The following is a 22,417-nucleotide window of genomic DNA, read 5'->3' as shown; positions in this document are numbered from 1 at the left end:
ATTGGGCCGTATACGATCGTTGCCTTTATACCCTCAACCGTATACGGCATGTTTCAGGTCTTATATGGCCATGTTAGTTTGACGTATATTCTCCACAAATAGGAAACCCTGTTGTTTCCATATCAAACAATTCTCATATACCAAAAAACACAGATAAACATGTTTTCTCTCTAATTTTGTTCTAGGTAATTTTCTTTTGGTTATATCTCTATTCTCTCTATATTAGTAATAATAGTAGCTAGTTTAGTATTGTAATGTTTTGGATATTCAAAATACATTTTATTAATTGGTCGACGACAACCAGAAAATAAAAAGATGTGGTCTTGTTATCGGCGACAATTTCCCATCAGATGACAAGGGGTGGTGGCCAAGTTTATGTTTGCAGCATCGGTTACTACATATGGCAGAAACAAAACAACTATTTTTTAACAAAACATCTTGTAGGACAAACAAAGTATTTAAAGTTATATATTCGAATGTGAGGTTGAAGCTTATGTCTCAGCGGTTAAAGGACTCTCGCAAAGTACAACACGTGAAGCGTATATGGAATATTTCTTAGTGTTAGTTATTGATAGTTGTTGCGCCAGGTTTATTTGTTCACTTATGGTAATTTTGTTAGTTTGATTGTTTTATTGTTAAGAAATTTTCAATTTTATTATTATTTATTAATTTATCGGGTTAATCCCTTAAAAAACATAAACACATATTATAAGATTGTCTGCACTAATATCGGACAATTTTTCGTCGTCTATTATGCCAAAAATATTTTCTCGATTTAAGATGAAATCTTAGGGTTGGTTTGGTATATCATTTTAAAAACCTACCAGAGATTACAATAGCTCGAGCTTATAATTATATTAAGCTACAAATTATAAGCTTTATTTGGTACATCATAAAAAATAGAGTTTATGTATGTTATAAGCTCTTCATAAGTAACTTATTAAAAAAAGTAGAGCTTTTGAAATCTAAAAATACTTAAAGCCCTACATTTAATTATTTTACATATTATACAATTGTCATTATCCCTATATACTAAAAAACTCCCGAAATTTTGTCATATACTAAAAAACGCCCGAAATTTTGTCGTTTCTGATTGTTGTTTTGAGTTTGCGTTCACACTGTACTCGGCCCCTCAACTTTGACTCAGTTTACACAACGGCCCCCAGGTTTTCATTTTCCTTAGGGTAGAAAGTGTAAATATATAATTTTATTAAAATAAAAAAAACTAATTCCACCCGATTTTTTTACGGGCCGTATCTTCTCGCTCGGTGCGAGTTAAATTTTTCCGAGACCACCGTTCAACTTGAAATAATCTAACGAACTCAACGGGACTAACTATACGCGAAACGGACAACGTTAAAAAAAACACTAAATATTTCGGATTATATTTCATACATATACATAAACGTACAACAAACAACCCAAATTATTAGATATATTAGGTACCAAACAACGTATATCCAAATTCGACCGCGCGTTGAATATAACCGCAGCAATGCGCGGTCGAATTTTTTTCTAGTTTTAGTCATTTTACACAAATAAACTTCAGTTATAACTATGGGATCAAACATTTATAAAAAAAATAATAAGCTCTAGTAGACAACTCTAGCTCTACCTACTTTATTTAAGAAATAAATTTTATTTTCAAGTAAATGGGTTAAAATTGTCAATAATTTTTACCTGGAAAGACCCACAGGCCCAGATTGTTACCCAACTGAACCGGGCCGCCCATATTCAGTCGGATCATCAACCCTTGTTTGGATCCTAGTACTCACAAAGAAAATGGCCTCTTCATCATCACCGTCAGCTGCTGCACGAGATTTACAGAAGGACTTGGAAGCCAAAGCCAATGATCTTAGCAAAATTCAAAAGGGCAAGTCTTTTACTCTTTCTTTGTTCTTCCATAATTTTAAAGTAACAAAAGTTATTACTTACGGTATATCGATCGATGATATATGTTTTATTGGATGGATATTTGCTTGATAACTATTGCTACAGATATATCAAAAAATCACCAAGTAAGAAAGAAGTACACTATCCAGCTTGGTGAAAATGAGCTTGTTCTTAAGGTACCCTACTTTATTTTATTTTTTTGAACGGCAAGCTTGCATCAGTCCGGACCGAAGCCTAGTCATCATTTGCGCACACGCGTTCGGGCAGGAAACCCGAACCACACTCAGGGGATCCGACCCTTAAACCATCCCATACGGGGCAGGCGGGCCGGACCTTAGTCCCGGAGCGGGTCGGTAAAATCTTCGCTTTGGGCCACCCTCAAGGAATTTCTTTCAAATAATATCCTTTGTAGGTGACGAGGCTCGAACCTGAGACCTCTAGCCCGGCGGGGGTGCTAGGCACCACCACATGTCCACTGCCAAAGCTGCGGGGACAATACCCTACTTTATTTTGGGATTATTTATTCAAGTAATCGAATTTGTTAGTTTTTTGCTTGATGGGTACGGGAATGAGTAATGAGTTTGGTATTAGAAAATAAATAAACACCCATAGAGATTCCATATTTTAATCTAAACATCACCTTTTATTTTATTGTCTTCAATTATATGTAGCATAGAACATGAGTGTCTGGGATTGCATATATTGATTTTACAACAGCTAGAAAATAAATTTTTCAGCTTTTGGTTTTGTTTCTAAAATGTTGTCTTAAGAAAATTAAAATAAGAAAGGATATTAAAATTGATGATAATGGGTTTCAAGTTTCAACAATTCATAGTTTTTGGAATTTGAGAGTTGAATAACATTGTTTTTAATTTGTTCCAAAAAATCCATGTTGAGATGAATTAAAAATAAAAATAAAAATAAAGTTTTTAATATTTTTTTAATGCTAGATACTACAATCTTTGATAAATGGTTGCATTTATTTTTAACTGTTCACTATTTTATATTGTGGTTTCATAGGAACTGGAGCTGTTGAAGGAGGATGCAAATGTCTACAAACTAATAGGACCAGTGCTGGTAAAGCAGGATCTTGCGGAAGCAAATGCAAATGTTCGAAAGAGAATTGAATATATCTCTGCTGAACTGTATTTTAACAGCTTATCGGTTTTTGTTTTAATAATTAAAAATTTAGTTACGTAAATCCTTGTTAAAGAGTTCTATTAATTAGTTTGATGATGATGTGATTACATCGTGTAATAGTTTTGTGGAGGCATCATTATGCACTTAAGTCGGCGTCTTTTTTTTTTTTTTTTTTTTTTGGATTTACGTTTTAAATAGATATCCAACCATCAAACAATTTAACAATGCTATGCTTGAATTCTCATTTATGTTTGTTATTTTAGTTAATTTTTTAAACTGTGAAATTGAATTTGATATAATTATTACAACAGGAAGCGTCTTGATTCAACTCTTCAGGATATGGAGGAAAAGCAAAATAGCAAGAAAGAAGCGGTGAGTTACAACCTTTTCTCTTTACATGATGTAATATTTTATATTTTTTATATCTGTATCTTATATATACAATGTATGAAGATTCATGGGGGTCTCATTATCACGTCTATACGTGAATTGTATGCATCAAATTTAGCGTCACATGGTTTACGAGAATACTAGGGTTCTATAGATTTGAATTTTGCATTTCATGCTGTACATCTCTAGTGTGCAATGCGCTTATTTGATTCCCCGTTACCGTTTTCATGAACTCTTATATTGGTTAAAATTTGTTTTGTCATTAAAATTTGTTTTGGGTGACATTCAACGCTTGCCTGTGTTGACTAGTTCTTTTGACTTGACGCATTTGACCCGTTTGGGGTAAGACGCAACCCATATCGACCTATTTTTTGCGTTAGTTGGTCGAAATTTGCATCATTGCTTGAGACCATAGTGGTTTTTGTAGCAAAACGGTTAGTTAACGAAGCACCTGCCGTGTTATACATTGTGGTGTTACTAAAAATACATTAGCAAACCTAACACTTATCACCACATTTTTTGTTTCTAATTTAGGACAGTTTTATTAGTGTTTTTATATCATTTTTCATTGTTTCTTTCTTCATATTAATAATAAAACAAAGTAAGTAAATTGTAAACCATCATTTATACCAGGTTTGTTATTGAGTTCGTTTAAGTATTAACATTAAGTGGATGTTCATGTAGATAGCTACAAATATCATCATAATTTGACTTGTCATAAGATGAAGTTTCTGTTGGAGATATGGAGAACTTTAAACAATTAGAGGGAAAATTTCAGGAAACTCACACGAAGCTTCCACGAAGTTGTTAGGAAACTCACATGTAGCTTCCACGCAGCTGTCAGGAAACTCACATGTAGCTTCCACGAAGCTGTCAGGAAACTCACATGAAGCTTCAAGGAATTGTTTTTAGCTTACTCCTTAAACCATTTTATAAATAGACGCTCTTGTAACTCATTGTAAACACACCACAAATATTCAGTAATACATTCTCTAGTTGGTCCGTGGACTAAAGCAATCACAACGATTGCATATAACCACGTTATCTCTTGTGTCGATTTACATTTCTTGCATTTATAATCTTTCGTTCATTAAGTGGGTTAGTAATCTTGTAGAATTACTATCGGTGAGTGATCTTGTTGAATCACTTGCGTTGTTTTGGGTCCTAATATCCTTACAACTGGTATCAGAGCAAAAGGTTTCGTTAAGGGAACGATGGCGGAAGACGGGGAGTTTAGAATCGACCGATTCGATGGGAGAGACTTTGGCTTTTGGAAGATGCAAATTGAAGATTACTTGTATCAAAAGAAGCTACACCAACCCTTGTTAGAGACCAAGCCTGAAAGCATGAACGATGCCGATTGGACGCTTTTGGATCGTCAAGCTTTGGGCGCTATTCATCTTTCACTTGCTAAGAACGTTGCATACAACGTTGTGAATGAGAAGATGACGTTTGCTTGCTTGAAAGCACTCTCTAACATGTATGAGAAACCTACCGCTTCTAATAAGGTATTTCTCATGCGTCAGTTGTTCAATACAAAGATGAAGGAAGGTACGAGTGCAACGGATCATATTAATGAATTTAATAATATCGTTTCAAGGCTTGAATCGGTAGAGATTAAGTTTGATGATGAACTAAAAGCACTAATCTTGCTTTCATCATTACCGGAAAGTTGGTCGGGTACGGTTACCGCGGTTAGTAGCTCTACGGGAACTACTATGCTAGCGTTTGAAGCAATAAGGGATTTGATTCTTGGTGAAGATACTCGTAGGAGAAACTCGGGGGAATCGACATCCGGTTCTTTGTTAAGTACCGAAAACCGTGGTAGGAAATTTGATCGCGGTGAGAAGAAGGGTAGAAAGAAGTCTAAGAAGAGGTATCCATCGAAAGATAGAAGTGAAGCTGTTTGTTGGGGTTGTAATCAAAAAGGGCACTTTCAAAGGAATTGTAAAAATGGTCTGGCGAAAGGTGTGAACTTGACCGAGGAAGAAAGTGATGATGCACTTTTATGTAGTGTTGAAAATTCTATGGAGTCTTGGATTTTGGATTCGGGAGCTTCGTTTCATGCTACTCATGTCAAAAGCATGATGAAGAATTTTCGTTCATATCAAGGCAAGGTGAGATTGGCGGACGACAAACAACTCAATATAGAGGGCATTGGAGATGTTTTATTGAAGACTACTCTTGGCTCTAATTGGACCTTGAAAAACGTAAGGTACATTCCTAAATTAAAAAGGAAACTTATTTCGGTTGGTCAATTAAATGATGAAGGTAACGCGGTTACTTTTGAAAACCGCCAATGGAAGGTGGTTAAGGGTAGTTGTGTCGTGGCTCGTGGACATAAAAGGGGAACTCTTTATATGGTTGAAGTGTTTGATGAAGACACGGTGGTTGCTATGGTTAATGTTGAGTCTGAATCAACTCTATGGCACCGAAGACTCGGGCATATGAGTGAGAAGGGTATGAAGATGCTTGTTTCGAGTGGGAGAATTCCGGATTTGAAAAAGATAGAACTTGGGTTTTGCGAACCATGTGTATATGGGAAGCAAAAGAAGGTGACTTTTGAGAAATCGGGGAATGATCCTAAGTTGGAGAAATTGGAGCTTGTTCATACGGATGTATTTGGTCCAACGAATGTAGAATCACATGGAGGTTCTCGCTATTATGTCACCTTCATTGACGACTCCACTCGAAAGGTATGGGTTTATCTTCTTAAAGCTAAATCTGATGTATTTAATACATTTGTGAAGTGGAAAGCTATGGTAGAAAATGAGACTAATTTGAAAGTCAAGTGCTTGAAGTCGGATAATGGAGGGGAATATGGTAGTCTTGAGTTTAAAGACCATTGTGCAAAGCTCGGTATTAGAATGTTGAAAATGGTACCAGAGACACCGCAACACAATGGGGTCGCCGAACGTACGAATCGTACGTTAAATGAAAGGGCTAAGAGTATGAGACTACATGCCGGTTTGCCTAAAATATTTTGGGCGGATGCGGTTAACACGGCGGCTTATTTGATAAATAGGGGACCCTCAACACCGTTGGGTTTCCGAATTCCCGAAGAAGAATGGCAAGGTAAGAAGGTGAGTTATAATCACCTTAGGATCTTTGGGTGTAATGCTTATGTGAAGACCAAAGATGCGGATAGAGACAAGCTTGAAGTTAAGTCAAAGAAGTGTATTTTCGTAGGCTACGGGTCGGATGAAATGGGTTATCGTTGTTGGGATAACGAAGCTAGAAAAGTGATTCGTTCTCGTGATGTTACCTTTGATGAAGATTCGGTTTATGGCAAACCGGAAACGGGGAGTTCTAAACCGGGTCATGTTACTTTTGACGATGTTTCTATTGATGATCTTGCAGGTTCTAGTGGGAGTACGGGTAACAATGAATTGCCAATTAACGGTGAGGCGTCGGAAAATGCTAATGATGGAGATGGTTCGGAAAGCGATGATGATTCCGAACATAGTGCGAGTTCTAGTGATGAGGAGGAAACAAATGAAACCGGTCCAACCATTTCGGTTGCTCCTACACTAAGATGCTCGACTAGAGTGCCCAAACCTAATCCTAGGTATTCTCCATCAGCAAACTACTTGCTCTATACCGAGAATGGTGAACCCGAAAGTTACTTTGAGGCAAGGAAGACAAAAGAATCCATACAATGGGAGCTTGCCATGAAAGAAGAGATGGGGTCACTTGAGAAGAATAAAACTTGGTCACTAGTGAAATTACCTCATGATAAAGGGGCGTTGCAAAGTAAATGGGTGTATCGAATCAGGAATGAGTTGGATGGCAAGAAAAGGTACAAGGCTCGTTTGGTGGTTAAAGGCTTTCAACAAAAGAAAGGAGTTGACTACCAAGAGATATTTTCACCGGTGGTGAAGATGACTACTATTCGTTTGGTACTTTCTATGGTTGCATCTGAGGACTTACATCTAGAGCAACTAGATGTGAAGACCGCATTCTTACATAGTAACCTTGATGAAGAGATCTATATGAGGCAACCCGAGGGCTTTGAGGTAAAGGGTAAAGAGAAGTGGGTTTGTAAGCTAAAGAAAAATTTGTATGGATTGAAGCAAGCACCTCGGCAATGGTACTTGAAGTTTGATGATTTTATGAAGAAGATTGGTTTCTTAAGATGTGAAGCGGATCACTGTTGCTACTTGAAGAAACTCAAGTCTTCTTATATAATCTTATTGTTGTATGTTGATGACATGTTACTTGCAGGTCTCAACATGTCCGAAATTAACAAGTTGAAGGGATTACTTTCCCGTGAATTCGAGATGAAAGATCTTGGTGGTGCTAGGCAAATACTTGGCATGAGTATTGTGCGTGATCGTGTGAAAGATACTCTATACTTGTCTCAATCCAAAAATATTGAGAAAGTAGTAGAGAGGTTTAATATGGAGAATTCAAAGGCTCGTTCTATGCCTTTGGGTAGCACGATTAAGTTATCAAAAAGTCAATCACCAAAGACGGTAAAAGACAAAACGGATATGGAAAAGGTTCCATATGCATCGGCCGTGGGTAGTTATGTCATGGTTTGTACAAGACCCGATATTGCTCAAGCAGTGGGAGTTGTAAGTCGTTATATGTCTAATCCGGGGAAAGAGCATTGGGAAGCGGTCAAATGGTTGCTTCGTTATTTAAAAGGTACTTCTAATATGGGATTGTGCTTCTCTAAAAGCAATGTCATACTTAGGGGTTATGCGGATGCTGATTTGGGTGGATGTGACGATTCGGGGAAAAGCACTACCGGTTATGTTTTCACAATAGGGAAGACGGCGGTTAGTTGGATGTCTCGACTACAAAAGAGTGTTGCTTTGTCAACCACCGAGGCCGAATATATGGCTATTGCAGAAGCTTCTAAAGAGCTTGTTTGGTTGAAAAACTTCTTAGGTGAGTTGGGTAAAAGACAAGACTATTGCGTCTTGAATTTTGATAATCAAAGTGCGGTTCATCTTGGGAAGAATTCGGTGTTTCATAGACGTACGAAACACATCAAGATAAGGTATCATTTTATTCGACAACATATAAATGATGGTACTTTATTATTGGAGAAAATCCTTGGTACGAAGAATCCTGCTGATATGTTTACTAAGGTTGTTACGACAGAGAAATTGAGGTTTTGCATTACCTCAATTGGTCTTCTAATGAATTGATGAGAGAAGACCCCAACTAGAGAATTAGAGAGTTAATGTTTCAATTCTAACAAGTAGTGTTGAAGACCTTGTATCGAAAGTCTGCTCATCCAAAGTATGTGTTGAGTGTGCGTGTCCCAAATGGAGTTTGGCGGTATAATGGTGGTTTAACGTTCTTGGTTAGATCGTTGATATATTGGGTTGACGAAGGTTGGGTTTGTTCAAAGTCTCCAAGTGGGAGATTGTTGGAGATATGGAGAACTTTAAACAATTAGAGGGAAGATTCCAGGAAACTCACACGAAGCTTCCACGAAGTTGTTAGGAAACTCACATGTAGCTTCCACGAAGTTGTGAGGAAATTCACATGTAGCTTTCACGCAGCTGTCAGGAAACTCACATGTAGCTTCCACGAAGCTGTCAGGAAACTCACATGAAGCTTCAAGGAATTGTTTTTAGCTTACTCCTTAAACCATTCTATAAATAGACGCTCTTGTAACTCATTGTAAACACACCACAAATATTCAGTAATACATTCTCTAGTTGGTCCGTGGACTAAAGCAATCACAACGATTGCATATAACCACGTTATCTTTTTTGTCGATTTACATTTCTTGCATTTATAATCTTTCGTTCATTAAGTGGGTTAGTAATCTTGTAGAATTACTATCGGTGAGTGATCTTGTTGAATCACTTGCGTTGTTTTGGGTCCTAATATCCTTACAGTTTCGTATGCTATTATCCACTCAGTATGTCAAGTTGAAACATGTTATATACGATGTATGGGTAACGTAGTAGTGGGATCATGTGATTTTAGTTGAATAATGATAGCATTATTTTCTAAAAACCATTTACACTTACAATGTTATAATGATAATATTATTTGTTTTTGACTTTATCATTATGGTGTGACTTATATATGTATTAATCATGATCCATCAGTTCTTAAATCTTGGTGCTCATGCATTTGCACATTTACCATATGACGACAATTACACCAAAAAATTAAAACCTTTTTATGTTGCAGATATTCAAGCTACAGCAAAGGATTCAATCTCTCCAAGCTGGAAAAGCTAAGACCTAATAATAATAATAATAATAATAATAATAATAATAATAATAATAATAATAATAATAATATAATAATAATAATAATAATAATAATAATAATATGTATCATTAGAAGTGTGCTCTTTCTTTGTTTTCTTGTATGTTGATTATGATTGAACTTCTATTTTTAATCAAGAATGTTATATGTAAGTGAGATCAATGTGACATCTTGTTCTCATATTTTGAATAGTGATCTTACCTAGGGTGATATGTCGTCTCTTATTTCAAATTTCAAAAACTGCTGCCGTAATTTCAATCTTTGATATTTATGTCAATATACTCTTACATATAATTCAAGCATCCATCCATAGTAACCCAACCATTATTTGTCGCTGTTGAATTTGCTACTCAGGTTCAGGAGCCAAGGCTTTGGCTTTTGGTGGTTCATATAACTTATCGTATGTGTAAAGTGAATAGTGCACATCATGTTGTTATATGGGCGTGATTAGATTTTAATCCAACAAACCAGGGAGCTAATAAATATAATCAGAGAATAATCAGGAGTGGCTCAATTTATTTCTTAATAACATTTTAGTTCAACATGTGGAAGTAAATCTAGATCGATGTTAATAAAAAAATAAACAAATAAAAGAGGTTTGCATCTCATCACTGTCGAGTCATATATTTTAAGACAGATCAACTAAAATTTCATCAACATAGATATTTTTCTTTCCCTGACATATTTATTAAACTTTGAAGCACTAAAGTTCCTATAATAGTTATTATTCTGAGACAGTTTCCTACATCTGTTTATCCTAATAATAAGAACAGGCAAAAAAGACTGAAGATAATTAATTCAGAGTGAGTTCTTCTTCACTTGGTATAACTCAGCAGTTTCAACTATTCGTCTTAATGCTTCCGCACCCAAATGCACAAGAACCTATATATATGCAACAGACATATATTACCATACAATGTCAATTTCAGGTGTCACATAAGTTTTGAAATGAGTTGGTGAATAGATAATGTGTAACCTCATTAGCATCCTTGTAACAACTGAGATCGTCTTTCTTAGGCCACGTTACAAGCCAACATCTGGAAATAGTTTAAAAAATATGAAAAGACAAGATGTTATATCATATATAGTTTCAAGGAGAAAAGAGTAAATATCAGTTAGTAAACCAAGAAAGATGAATAAAAAAAGAAGTTGAAAAACAAAAAAAGTCTTGCATAATAGAGTCCCTATGTATTCAAATATAAATTATATGTGGACAATAAGCAGCATATCACTAAAAGTTAGAGGTGTGAAGATGAACATATCAGGCAGGTTGAATCACAAGTTAAAATGAGTCGGACCAAGTTGTGTTGATCGACCATCTTTTTTGTCCATTTCTAAAATTCTATCTATTATATACATCAAAGCAATATGTATTCTAACAGAAAATGGTATTAGTTTTCAACGTTAAATAAAGTGAGACTTAAAGATAACCTTTCTTTTCCAAGGCGGCATGAAAGTTCTTCAGCTAAGGCTTGACCAGGTCCATCACCATCTGTTGCCAATACAATTCGAGATGCCTACAACAAATATTATATTATGTATACATATAATAATTTACATAAACCTTCACCTTATCAGCATGAACTAACAAAAGCAAAAACATCAAGAATACATACCTTATCAAGATGTCCGTTGCAGTCCGTTAGATACTTAAATCTGGCTTCCTAATTGGATGACAAAAAGTTGTATCAATTGCCATCTGGATATATAACTATGAAAACTACTAGATAAATTATGGTAACGGTTTCAATGACTAGGTGGAGGGAGCAAGATAGGGATGACAAGTTTGATAACATGTTTGGGTTGAATCGTGCCATATTTTTTAGTACAGGTCAAACATTGATCTTCTAAAAAACTAACGGTGTACTTATGATTGCAGAAGCAATACATTCACAATAGCAAGTCACTCTTTAGATAAATATGATGTAGGTGTTTGTGTTAAAAACAAAAAAGTTAGGCTATCCATTCAGCCTATTCCCTTCTACCTTAAAATTTTATATTTGACCCGTTTGAGATAAAGCACAACCCAAAATACCCATTCATAAGTTTAAATTGCCACCTCTATGTTTTTGTTAACAGGGAAGTTTGTTCCTCATATTATTCCTATTCGGAAACGTACTTCCTTAACGGCTAGAAATTAAATGTAAGTCAAATATTTCCCATAGTAGAATTGACTCTTTTTAAGAGATGTACATTTCATAACAGCATAAGAGAAAATAAATAAATAAATCAGAGTCGGTATAAACCTGTTTTTTAGATGGTAAAAATCCAATGGTTGATACTTGTTGAGGTGCACCGTCAGGAACACTAACACAATTCAGTATTCCAGCCTCTTCCATTGACAGTTTATCAATTTCACCTTCAACCTACATGGGAAAAATATTACGCATACAAGTTTCTTTTTCTATAGAGTAAAAATTAAAAAAAATAATAAAATAAAAGAATTGGTTTGGGTTATTACTATAACAATATCATTTCCCTCCTTTATGTCATCAAGTCCATACAATATCCTTTTTCCATGCTTTGCCTGAAGTTAATCAATCATGTATGACACAAAAAAGAAAATACTTGTGATGAACTATTAATCATGAAGCACCAAAAAAAAAATTAAATATCCAATCGTTATTACCTGCCAAAACTTTCTGTTAGTTACGCTTCGAAATTTACAACTTACAATTTCACCATTCCTTCTATATGTATAAGCTATCACATTCTGTTGACACAACAATTAACAAAAATACCAAAAACATTACTGTAGCTTAAAATTAAAATTATGTAACAGATGTAGCATACCATGAACAAGTAATGTAGAAAATAGCAAGACTAAAAGAGACTAAAATGGCAATATATACCTTATCATCTGCCATTTGCATCACAGCATTTTTATGCAGAGTTTCCACTGATATCATTCGCTTAGAAAAGTAGTCAATCAACTAAAGCATGCAAAAAATAAAAACAAATAAAATTAACACAAGTTATTATCAATTAGTTCTCATTATCACATTTTTGCATGTTCGCGTAATACATGATTTCAAGGATTTCTGTTACATCCATTCAATGCTCAATGGTTATCTTTCATAACATACATGAAATTAAGGTGAACATATTTGCTTATAACTTGTGTTAAAGCACTGTGCAAAGATAGCTCAAATAGCTTTCGTATCTATCAGCTAATCAATGTTTGTGGGATGGGCTAATATTTTAATTATAACATGAAAATAGAGGTGCTTAGTATATATATATATATATATATATATATATAGTGGTAGGATCAAGAGGGAAGTAACCAATCGGGGAGAAGCGGGGGGAAGCAAAAACTTTTTTTTTTTTTTTCGTTTTTTGAAAAAACTTTGTTCACGAACATTATAGATGGGATGAAAATATGAACATTTAATAAAGACACTTTGTGATAAATGTTTTTATTTTGGCGGGAAAACGCTCGTAGAAGTAATATATAACAATTATCGTGTTTTTCGAGCGTATGTTGAGGTTTTAGCTATTAGGGTTTAGATATTAGGGTTTAGATATTAGGGTTTATAGGGTTTAGATATTAGGGTTTAGAAATTTAGGGTTTAGGGTTTAAATTTAGGATTTAGATTGAGTTTCTAACACGAACGGTTTAGAGTTTAGGGTTTAGGGTTTAGGGTTTGGTGTTTTGGGTTTATGGAATAAACCTAAAACACCAAACCCTAAACCCTAAACCCTAAACTCTAAATCGGGCTAAATTTTACTTCACAAAACATGAAAAAAAAAACGTTCACATTTTTCACGAACAATATTATCTTGAATGTTATTTTTGTCGATCGTTTTCCCGCCTAAATAATAACATTCATCACGAAGTGTCTTTTCTAAATGTTCATATTTTCGTGCGATCTTGATGCCAGAAAAAAAAATAAAAAAAAACGAAATTTTTTTTTTTTTTTGCTTCCCCCGATTGGTTACTTCCCCATTGATCATGCCCATATATATATATATATATATATATATATATATATATATATATATATATATATATATATATATATATATATATATGTATATATATATATATATGTATATATATGTATATAGTAGCTCATTCCTGATAAGTCTCAACTAAGAAATATGATGCAAACTTACCAGATTGTGTCATTGCTTTATTTGTTATTGTGAGCAAACGATGCGTATACCAGTTCACTATCTTTGTAGTATCCCATTAAAAATTATTTTGGGCAGCCATTATATATATGTTTTTTCTAGGTGTATTGACATTTTCTTAAGGACATCAAACAAAGAGAGGCCAAATTTCTTATTTTTGGATTACAATTACTGTGCCAAAGTTCAAGAAGCACCGTGATTTAAATGGGGAAGTATAAAAACTGCAATGGCACCAACAATATAATTATAAATCATGATTATATAACTAAAAAGTCTATGCCTAAAGTAATGGAAAAAGTGAAATTCACACTTAAAAAAGAGGATCTTTGTACTTTGAAAAAAATTGTGTCAAACACCAACAAGAGACTTATTATGAGAGTATTGCTAAAAGACCTTTTCAAATCCTTAAAATATGATTGCTGGATACACTGATATATGCATAGATACTCATCAGGCAAGTCTATATTTGATTTTTCAGAACAAAATTTATTAAATTCAGAAAGAAATCAATCTTATGAAGAAATTATAATACAGATTTTTGTCCATCTAATGAAAGAGCGAGTATAAAGTATATTAAAGTACCTCATCACCTAGTGGCTCTAAGCCCAACGTCTCTTCACTAAGTTGTTTAGGTATGTTGACCTTGTTGACTCCATCTTCTGCAGGACCTACATCTGCTAAAACCTGTGACACCATTATCTACCTCATAGAAAATATATATTTGATAATGGATGACCAAAGCAGCTAGGCAATCGAAATAGTAACAGGTTCACAAATAATATATATTGTGAAACCTCAGAAGCCCATTGGCTGTTTTTATTTAATAAACGTAATCTCCAAAAAAACTTAATCAAACCAATCTCCAGGGAAGGTTTAAATAATAGCAACAAAATAAATTAAATAATACATACATGACCAGCCCATCCACATTCAAAGTTGAAGCATCTCCATATTGCAACTTTCCTGAATACAAAAGAGGAAAAACAACTATATAGTTCCGAAATCTTCATATGAATTTTCTTTTAAATCTAACAAATAAATATATACTACTTGAAATGTGGTGAATTTAGTAAGCTTACTCATTTTGGGTTATGTGAAATGATAGACTCCTTTCTTTGGACTGCCCCCCTTTGCACTGTGACAACAAACATGTTATAAATAACAACTCTTTGAAACAAATTAATAAAACAGAAGTTTGTCACCAACATCAATAGATATTATATCCTGCTAATTGACTTTTTCCCCCAATTTTGGTCTATCCTAACTCCTAAGGCATTAAGATTTCTTAAAATGGTATAAAATTTACAAACTCAATGACTTAAGATTGTATATTTCTGTAAGAGTAGGCTATTGTTCCATCTAAATTCTGTTATTCGCGATGCCATTAATCTACAGAACGAAATTCTAACAAAAGGTGAATTTTTCTTTAAAAAAAGCTCAATGTAGTTAATGTAATTTCATTCAAAACATTTGAAAGGACTCCAAGTTCAGCTTTGCTAATAAAAAGTAAAGAAAATTCAATTTGATTAACAAAAGGGAGTAAAAGTTCAAAATTTATCAGCAAAAATGCAAGGTAATAACAGAAAATTTGGTTTACTTTACTTTTTTTTTTTTTTTTTTTTTTTTTTGAAAAGCAGAAAATTTGGTTTACTTACATAGAATTTTTCAATATGCTATTGAACTTAGGTTGTAATTTTCTATTAAATATATCATCCCTTTACAAATACATATGACCTAAATAAAAGCTTTGAAAGTAAGAGGAAAAATCAAATTAACTAAAGTAATCAATTACCATAGGGCAAATTAGGTATTCGTATTCTCCAGGGTTACAAGAACCGTAATTAATCCCAACATTAACAACCTTTTGCTTTAAACCATTTCCTTCTTCTTCTCCATTAACTTTCGCTAAATTTGAATAACAAAAAAGAAAATCATTTATTCAACTAAGAATATCCAATTAAATAGAGAGAAATAATAAATAAAAAGGTATGCATATATATATAATAAATATAAGAAAGAAAACCTGAAGAAGATTTAATTGGAGAAAATTGTTGTTGGTGTTGAATGAAAAGGAAAACACGAAATCGATGAGAATTTCGTGTGCTGTAATTCCATGTTTGAAACAAGCTACCTGAACGTAGTAGCTGCTGCTGCTGATGTAAACAGCAACGAAGAATCATTTGTTTTTTATTAAAAAAAAATGAGAAACTGTGGAAGACTCAAGAACAAGATAAGGAGGAGTGTGTTATTTAGCGGGAAATATATATGTATTTATTTTTGACTATACTCTTTATATATTTATTATTATATTATGAGTTAAGTTAATCACCTGGGTCTGTGATAACAAACTCTCACTTGTACCCCTCCACTGTTTTTTTTCGTTCCACTTTAGTTTCTCCCAACATTGAACATTGAGTTCTAGCTCACCTCGTAGTGGTTTGCTTCTTTTAGCGACAGGTCGGGAGTTCGACTCCGAACTGCAATATTGCACTCAATGTTATCCCTAACCTGAAGTATCCACCTGATCGCATTTCGCTTAGTGCGGGGGCAGCGGGGAGAGGGGTTTTACCGGCCATGCCTTGGGATTGGTCCGGGTTTCCTCCAAAGCATTAGTTGGGGGTGGGTTATGCAACTACGAGAGATGAACGCGTGGGTGGTTAAGTCCCATAGGCGATCCCAAACTCATGTAAAAAAAAAAAAAAAAAAAACTTTCGTTTCTCCTACACCTCACCTCCCACTAGTATCGTGAAACGAATTGTTTTTTCATGATCATTAGTTTTTTTGAGTCAATCACATAGGTCTATAAAACAAAAGTTTTTTTTTGTTGATCATTTGATCACGAAACAAATTATTTTTGATAATCATTTGATGAGGAAACAACTTGTTTCTGATTGTTCTTGATCTGGAGTGTGTGAAGCTTCAGTTGTTGTAATTAAACACAACTATATTCTTTAAGTTTATTATCATGCGACTGAGTTCTTGAGTTCATATTTTGTGATTGTACTTGGTCCTATAAAAGTTTAACTTTAATATACTGAAATTTCACATAATATTATGTACACGGATAACTTCTTAATACACAACTTTAGTTATCAACTTCATCAGTATGCTCATCATTTTATATGTTGCAACTGTTTGATATATATTTTTCAGTTGTCTCAGCCTGCATTATTAAGTTTATTCTCATTCCATAAATAAGATAATTTAGGAGTAAAAAGACATCAATTGGCAAATCTTGCACATGAAATATATACACTTAACCTGGATCTTTATAAAGTTCGATCAGAACCCAATCTTGCATCTTAATTTGTTCATCAATATACAGAAAATGTTGCAACTACAACAGATAATGTGTTTAAGATGTGTGTATACTTTGACGATATTATTAGTTGCAGGATGTAAGACCATTCTTCTCTTTTTCACACATCAAAAAACTGCATGCTAACAAAGCTGCCCCAACTGCAGGTTCAACCTGCAGGAAGAACAAACAAAACTTAATAATTCAGAAAAAGAAGCAAAGTCGTTTCACTTTACGAAATGAAGTTAATACACAGAAAATATCAAATCTTGGGGTAATATTTAACATTTTGACTAAAAATGAAGCGGGTCAAATAGGTTGAAAGCTGCTCAAAGTATATCCAAGGGCATGTAGCCTCCTAAATTAGATTTGCCATAGGAAATTAAAGTTATAATGCTAGAATTTTAGTTTAAAGATTCATCGTCTTGATACTAAATGCATCAATCAAATTCACAAGGAATAAAAGAATAAGGATTAAATGTTACTTTCTTGTTCAGCAATGGTTAAAATTGAATATTTTTACAGAAATTTAGGTTGACCCACATATTTTTTAATCCTTTGTATATTCTAAAAAATAATTACAATTAATTTACAACAACAACAACAACAAAACCCAATACCACATGAGTAGTGTATGGGGAGGTGAGATGTAGACAATCCTTCCCCTATCCGAGAATAAAAACAAGCCATTTCTCTACCAAGAGTGAAAACACTCTCAAAAGTAGAGAAAATCATCCCTCTCTATTCGACGGATAAAGAGATTGCTTCCGAGTGGACCTCCGACCAATAAGTAGGAATATTTTTAAAAAAAAATAGTAAAATAAAATTAAAAATAAAATTGAGACGCCATGAAAATGGTAGAATCAAATTTCCATGGGTTTTAAATCCTGCCTGGAATTCAATTTAGGCTCTAAACGGCAGTCAAAATGCCAATAAATCGACGCTTGTTGTTGACTCAAAAATAGAGCCGAATTACAATTACTTTACTATATTATTATTACAATTGGAGTAGAGGCTTATTCTAGTAAAGTGATTTAGGAGGTTTTATGCATGTAAATACACTTGTTATGCCTTTTAATAACATTACATTTGGCCCGTTTCTATTTTAGCTTACCCAATTTGACCCTCTAGGCATATATAGAACACTACCCATTTACAAATAAGCATGTCAGAGTTGCAACCTTAATAATCCATATAATTAATTTTAATGCAGATGGAAACTAACCGTTGGCCAAACAGGAAAAGCACCAGGGTAGGTGTTGGTAAGACGATCAGCAACCTTGTGTCCTATATCCCATTTTTGGTTAGCAGCTACAAGGACACCACCAACCAACACAATCGGAAATTCACTATTACCATCTGCAGTCAGTTAATCATCAACTTGTAGTTAAAATCTGTTTGTTTTCCATAATAAAAATAAAAATATATTGCATAACAATATCATCATAATTCACTATAATTCAATAATTCGACCATTTAAGTAACAACATAGTTGTCTCAATCATAATTATCATGTAAATCATCATACTGACTTAACTGAAAAGAAGCAAAATTATTTTGAATGTCAATTCGAAACAAACCTTTTCAACTAGCTAGTACTAGACAGTAGTAACATCGATTACCCAACCTGCCCATATTGCCACCTCTATTAAAAGCAAGTATATACTAGTTTTTGCTAGTATATTAAATCTTGAAGAAAAAAGTCACACCTTGACCACACAAACCTAGTCTTTGAACTACGGCTTTTACAGTTAGAGCCAATTCTGCTACAGCATCATTTAATATCTTGTTTGCAACTCCATCACCAGCTTCAGCACATGTGACCACTACTGGAACCAGGGCTGCAATACGGGCCCAAGATGGATCTGCATACGTCCACCTACAAAAGAAACACACATAAATACATACATATATTACTAAAGTCTTAATAGTATTTCTAATAACTGTTACCTAAAAATAAAATCTTTAAGGTGTGTGTGTGTGTGCGCGCGCGCGCGCGTGAGAGAGAGAGAGAGAGAGAGAGAGAGAGAGAGACCCAATTAATTCATCAGGGGAAGAAAGAGAGAGCGATTTCAAAATAGAATCCGTAAGCATTGTTAGAGGGCCTCGACCATCATGAGCTCTCACAACTGCAGTTAGTGCCAGAGCACCGATCCCGTAACCACTGCACGTAAACGTTCCTCATCACATCTTTCCACAATCGTTTTACAGTTACAAATTCTTTTTGGATATATATACCCAACAAGTGAATAACTTAAAACAGGAAATGAACAATCAATAATGTTACTTAAGAAATATAGGCACAGAAAAATCTACTTCTTTTGACCAAACACTAAACACTGAATGCCAAACTAAAAAAGATTTACTAAAACTAACTTGATTTAGCCAATTACGAAATATAAACCTGCATCTTCCATTAGAACCATCGATATTTCAATATATTTACTTCTTTTGACCAAGAATAACACGGAAACATTAATGCTTACTTATTGACATTTGTTTATAGCAGATCTACGCATGTTTACACATTACATGGTACATCGGCCAGTCAAACCAATATCCTAATTTTATTTTCCATGTCAATCTAGAAGGGTATGTACCAAATATATCTTAGTTCAATGGTTCCAGTAGAAGTAGCCATTTTGAACCTACTTATCTACAGATAGGTTGATATGTGTAATGTTTCATCTCTAGAAGGATTCAACTATTACACTATAGAAAAAAGGATATGGGTCAAAAGCACTGTTGTAAAGGTCAGCCGACGCGTCGATTTGGGAACTAGCCCGTCCCAACTCACCCAAAAACACCTTAAAAGTCATTCAATGCTAAAAAAGCGCCTCACATATGCAATATTCGACTTGCTATTTTCTTAATTCCAGGAAGTCTGTATTAGTTCAGTAGGGAGGTGACTTTACCCGAAAAAGTTACCATATCTTCAATAAAGGTAAATTACACATCATTAGGAAATAAGGCTTGCTTCACAAAAGCAAACAATTTTTTTTATTTATTTTTTTAAAAATTTTATAAAAAAGGAAATTAGAATTAGCTACCTTCCTCAGTCACCCAAGATGGGCCCACCACCAGCTGCACGAGCCTCCTTTCCATCTTCTGATATACCGTAAGCGATACTCCCTGTACCTGCAATCAAAACACATCCATGAAGTTTCCCCATGGTCCCACTTGCAAGAGCTGCTACCGCATCATTTCGAACGTACATCTTCACATGCATCGGGAATATGCCCCTGCCAACATTCATTATATATTATTCACACGAATTAAAATTCTACGAAAAGGGGCAAAAAAAAAAAGAGATTTATAAAAGGGTGGCTGCCTTTTTGCATTTCTAATGATTCAACATCACATAAGCCTTTAATAAATTACGTTATCAAACACCACATAAGGCCAAACCTGAGCCAATTTAATATCCTTTCTTGATCTTTTGGATGATTGACACCAGATACACCCAAACAAACAGCTTTAACCGCTGATTGCTTTTTCCCTGCATTCGAGAGTGCTTCCATCATTACCTTCTCCAAAGTGTCCCTGGCTAATGTTTCTGTAATTCCAAATTCAAAATACAAAAAAATAAATAAATAAAAAATTCAAAACCATTGTAAGCAAGTTGTCGTAATGAAATCCGATCCCTGAAAGTTTGAGGCTACGCGTGCAGCCCATTTGGTTTCTTAACTGACTTGGTTACACCCTTCATAGGGGAGAACCAGTTAGCATTGACGGTTATCAACGTTTTGCGGATTATGAGTGTTTGATGTTATGAGTGTTGCTAGTAATGAGTCATCAACATCGATATCATCATATATATAACGCTTCAGAGGCTCAGAAGACTAATAATAAGGTACGTATTAAATATGCAAGACATCAACAATCAATATTTCGCATTAACAGTCTTTTTTTCCTTCCTACCAATCATTTGTACCAATGGCATTGTAATCAATCAATTATTTTTATATATCTAACAGTTTCAATACCCCCATTATCTCTTTGATTGCTATTATCTTTTTTTAGAATGGTCAACCTACATCTACCGCATATGCTATATACAGTCAACACTAAAATTAACATTTCACATTGTCTTAAGGCTTCAATCCCCAACTTCTTGGTTGAAGGGTCTTGTCATACAGCTAGGCCAAGGGCCCTTTGGGGTTTAATTGTTACATTTGGTTACATTGATTGTTATAATAACTGATGGATTACTAACTTTGTGGATTAAAAAAAAATAAAGTGAAAGAATGGGTAAGCACCTCCAACGCTGTTATGATTGGAGCAACCAGCAATTGCGCGACCAAGAATATGAGGAGAATTAGCAAGGGTTGTTCAGTTGTGATTGTTGCATATGATAATGGAAGAAGAAGAAGAAGAAACAACACAAATGGTTGATGTTGTTCCTCCATCTATACCCAATACAACTCCTCCTCCTTCTTCATCATCATTATCAACATCTCTGTTGTTGTTTCTTGTCATTGATTTTATGAATTCAATTCCCAAATGTGTTCAATATTTGATATTTGATGATGAAATTACTGGTGAGTGGGTCCTTATAAAGGGTCGGCAGAGAGTCAACTGAATAACAATTCTGACTTTGGACAAACATTATACGGAGTAATAAATTATTTTTTATTATAATATTTATATTTAATATTTATGTTTATATTATATTTATATTTATATTTATATACAGAGTTTATTTTAAGATTTGAAGATAACTAGTTGTGGCGCCCTCGCGATGCGGCGGAAGAACGTTAGCTAAATTCGATTATGAAAAGTAAAGAAAAAATAGAAGCAAATGACATAAACTGAAATGGGTAAAAAAACTAAAAGTATAAAAAAAAATCAAATAATAACAATAACATAAAAATAACAATTATATTAATAGTAGCAACATTAACGATTTGTAATAAGTGAAATGTTATGTAGTTAATTATTAGTAAATGGAATGTTATGTGTTTGATTTCTAATAAACGTAAAGTTAAACCATAATGATAATAATGGTTGTGGTTGAATCACGGAAGATTGAAAGTTTGTTGTAAAATTATAGAAACCATAAAGTTCACTATTTATAAGGTTTTACTTTTTAGTAAATAGGTATAATATAATTATGTGGTCGATTTAAAATGAATGAGAAGTTTTATATTTAAATTATAAAATGTGAAAAGTTTGTGGTAAGTTTATAAAAGCTATAAAGTTAACTATTATAAAGTGTGTGATTGAATTTTTTTTTTTTAAAAAGTTTATTGTAATTTTGTAAACCTTATGAACTTCACTATTCATTTTCCCTATTACTTTTGGATATATAGAATA

The 22,417-nt window shown here is 33.9% G+C and overlaps 4 protein-coding genes across 4 annotated transcripts; 1 reads left to right on the top strand and 3 right to left on the bottom strand.

The window, feature by feature from the left end:
• Positions 1–1,711: 1,711 nt before the first annotated feature.
• LOC139877680 (prefoldin subunit 6-like) lies at positions 1,712–9,652 on the top strand. Its single transcript, XM_071865110.1, has 5 exons — positions 1,712–1,873; positions 1,999–2,069; positions 2,914–3,038; positions 3,345–3,405; positions 9,586–9,652. The coding sequence occupies exons 1-5, from the start codon at positions 1,783–1,785 to the stop codon at positions 9,640–9,642; spliced, it is 405 nt and encodes a 134-aa protein (XP_071721211.1). The 5' UTR covers positions 1,712–1,782; the 3' UTR covers positions 9,643–9,652.
• A 693-nt stretch (positions 9,653–10,345) lies between these two features.
• Positions 10,346–16,016, bottom strand: LOC139877564 (primase homolog protein-like). Its single transcript, XM_071865000.1, has 13 exons — positions 15,827–16,016; positions 15,596–15,708; positions 14,883–14,938; positions 14,715–14,766; positions 14,386–14,487; positions 12,519–12,599; positions 12,296–12,379; positions 12,128–12,193; positions 11,913–12,032; positions 11,283–11,330; positions 11,098–11,183; positions 10,643–10,703; positions 10,346–10,548 (listed from the first exon to the last, which is right to left on the bottom strand). The coding sequence occupies exons 1-13, from the start codon at positions 15,981–15,983 to the stop codon at positions 10,465–10,467; spliced, it is 1,110 nt and encodes a 369-aa protein (XP_071721101.1). The 5' UTR covers positions 15,984–16,016; the 3' UTR covers positions 10,346–10,464.
• Positions 16,017–17,091: 1,075 nt separating this feature from the next.
• On the bottom strand, positions 17,092–21,604 carry LOC139877529 (uncharacterized). The gene is made up of 7 exons (XM_071864966.1): positions 21,361–21,604; positions 20,510–20,657; positions 20,152–20,343; positions 19,137–19,265; positions 18,811–18,980; positions 18,327–18,460; positions 17,092–17,275 (listed from the first exon to the last, which is right to left on the bottom strand). Exons 4-7 carry the CDS (start codon positions 19,193–19,195, stop codon positions 17,189–17,191), a joined length of 450 nt encoding a protein of 149 aa, XP_071721067.1. The 5' UTR covers positions 19,196–19,265; positions 20,152–20,343; positions 20,510–20,657; positions 21,361–21,604; the 3' UTR covers positions 17,092–17,188.
• Positions 20,157–21,580, bottom strand: LOC139875475 (uncharacterized). Its single transcript, XM_071862812.1, has 3 exons — positions 21,517–21,580; positions 20,510–20,657; positions 20,157–20,343 (listed from the first exon to the last, which is right to left on the bottom strand). Exons 1-3 carry the CDS (start codon positions 21,578–21,580, stop codon positions 20,157–20,159), a joined length of 399 nt encoding a protein of 132 aa, XP_071718913.1.
• Positions 21,605–22,417: the final 813 nt, after the last annotated feature.

Source organism: Rutidosis leptorrhynchoides, chromosome 11, assembly GCF_046630445.1.
Source record: "Rutidosis leptorrhynchoides isolate AG116_Rl617_1_P2 chromosome 11, CSIRO_AGI_Rlap_v1, whole genome shotgun sequence".
Taxonomy (NCBI): domain Eukaryota; kingdom Viridiplantae; phylum Streptophyta; class Magnoliopsida; order Asterales; family Asteraceae; genus Rutidosis; species Rutidosis leptorrhynchoides.
The sequence above is the reverse complement of the archived record's forward strand: the minus strand, read 5'-3'. Positions and strand labels throughout refer to the sequence as shown.

Bases quoted from the DNA above. Each gene is read 5' to 3' on its own strand.
- LOC139877680 (XM_071865110.1), top strand. From the start codon at position 1,783: ATGGCCTCTTCATCATCACCGTCAGCTGCTGCACGAGATTTACAGAAG. The intron at 1,874-1,998 runs GCAAGTCTTTTA...CTATTGCTACAG, and splicing joins TCTTAGCAAAATTCAAAAGG to ATATATCAAAAAATCACCAA. The intron at 2,070-2,913 runs GTACCCTACTTT...GTGGTTTCATAG, and splicing joins AAAATGAGCTTGTTCTTAAG to GAACTGGAGCTGTTGAAGGA.
- LOC139877564 (XM_071865000.1), bottom strand. From the start codon at position 15,983: ATGATTCTTCGTTGCTGTTTACATCAGCAGCAGCAGCTACTACGTTCA. The intron at 15,709-15,826 runs GTTTTCTTTCTT...ATTCAAATTTAG, and splicing joins TCCAATTAAATCTTCTTCAG to CGAAAGTTAATGGAGAAGAA. The intron at 12,380-12,518 runs GTATATATTGCC...TTGTGTCAACAG, and splicing joins TGCAAATGGCAGATGATAAG to AATGTGATAGCTTATACATA.
- LOC139877529 (XM_071864966.1), bottom strand. From the start codon at position 19,195: ATGCTTACGGATTCTATTTTGAAATCGCTCTCTCTTTCTTCCCCTGAT. The intron at 18,981-19,136 runs GTCTCTCTCTCT...TTTCTTTTGTAG, and splicing joins TCCCCTGATGAATTAATTGG to GTGGACGTATGCAGATCCAT. The intron at 17,276-18,326 runs GTTAGTTTCCAT...TTCTTCCTGCAG, and splicing joins CTTTTCCTGTTTGGCCAACG to GTTGAACCTGCAGTTGGGGC.
- LOC139875475 (XM_071862812.1), bottom strand. From the start codon at position 21,580: ATGACAAGAAACAACAACAGAGATGTTGATAATGATGATGAAGAAGGA. The intron at 20,658-21,516 runs GTATAGATGGAG...TTGGAATTACAG, and splicing joins AGGAGGAGGAGTTGTATTGG to AAACATTAGCCAGGGACACT. The intron at 20,344-20,509 runs GTTTGGCCTTAT...GAATGTTGGCAG, and splicing joins AGGATATTAAATTGGCTCAG to GGGCATATTCCCGATGCATG.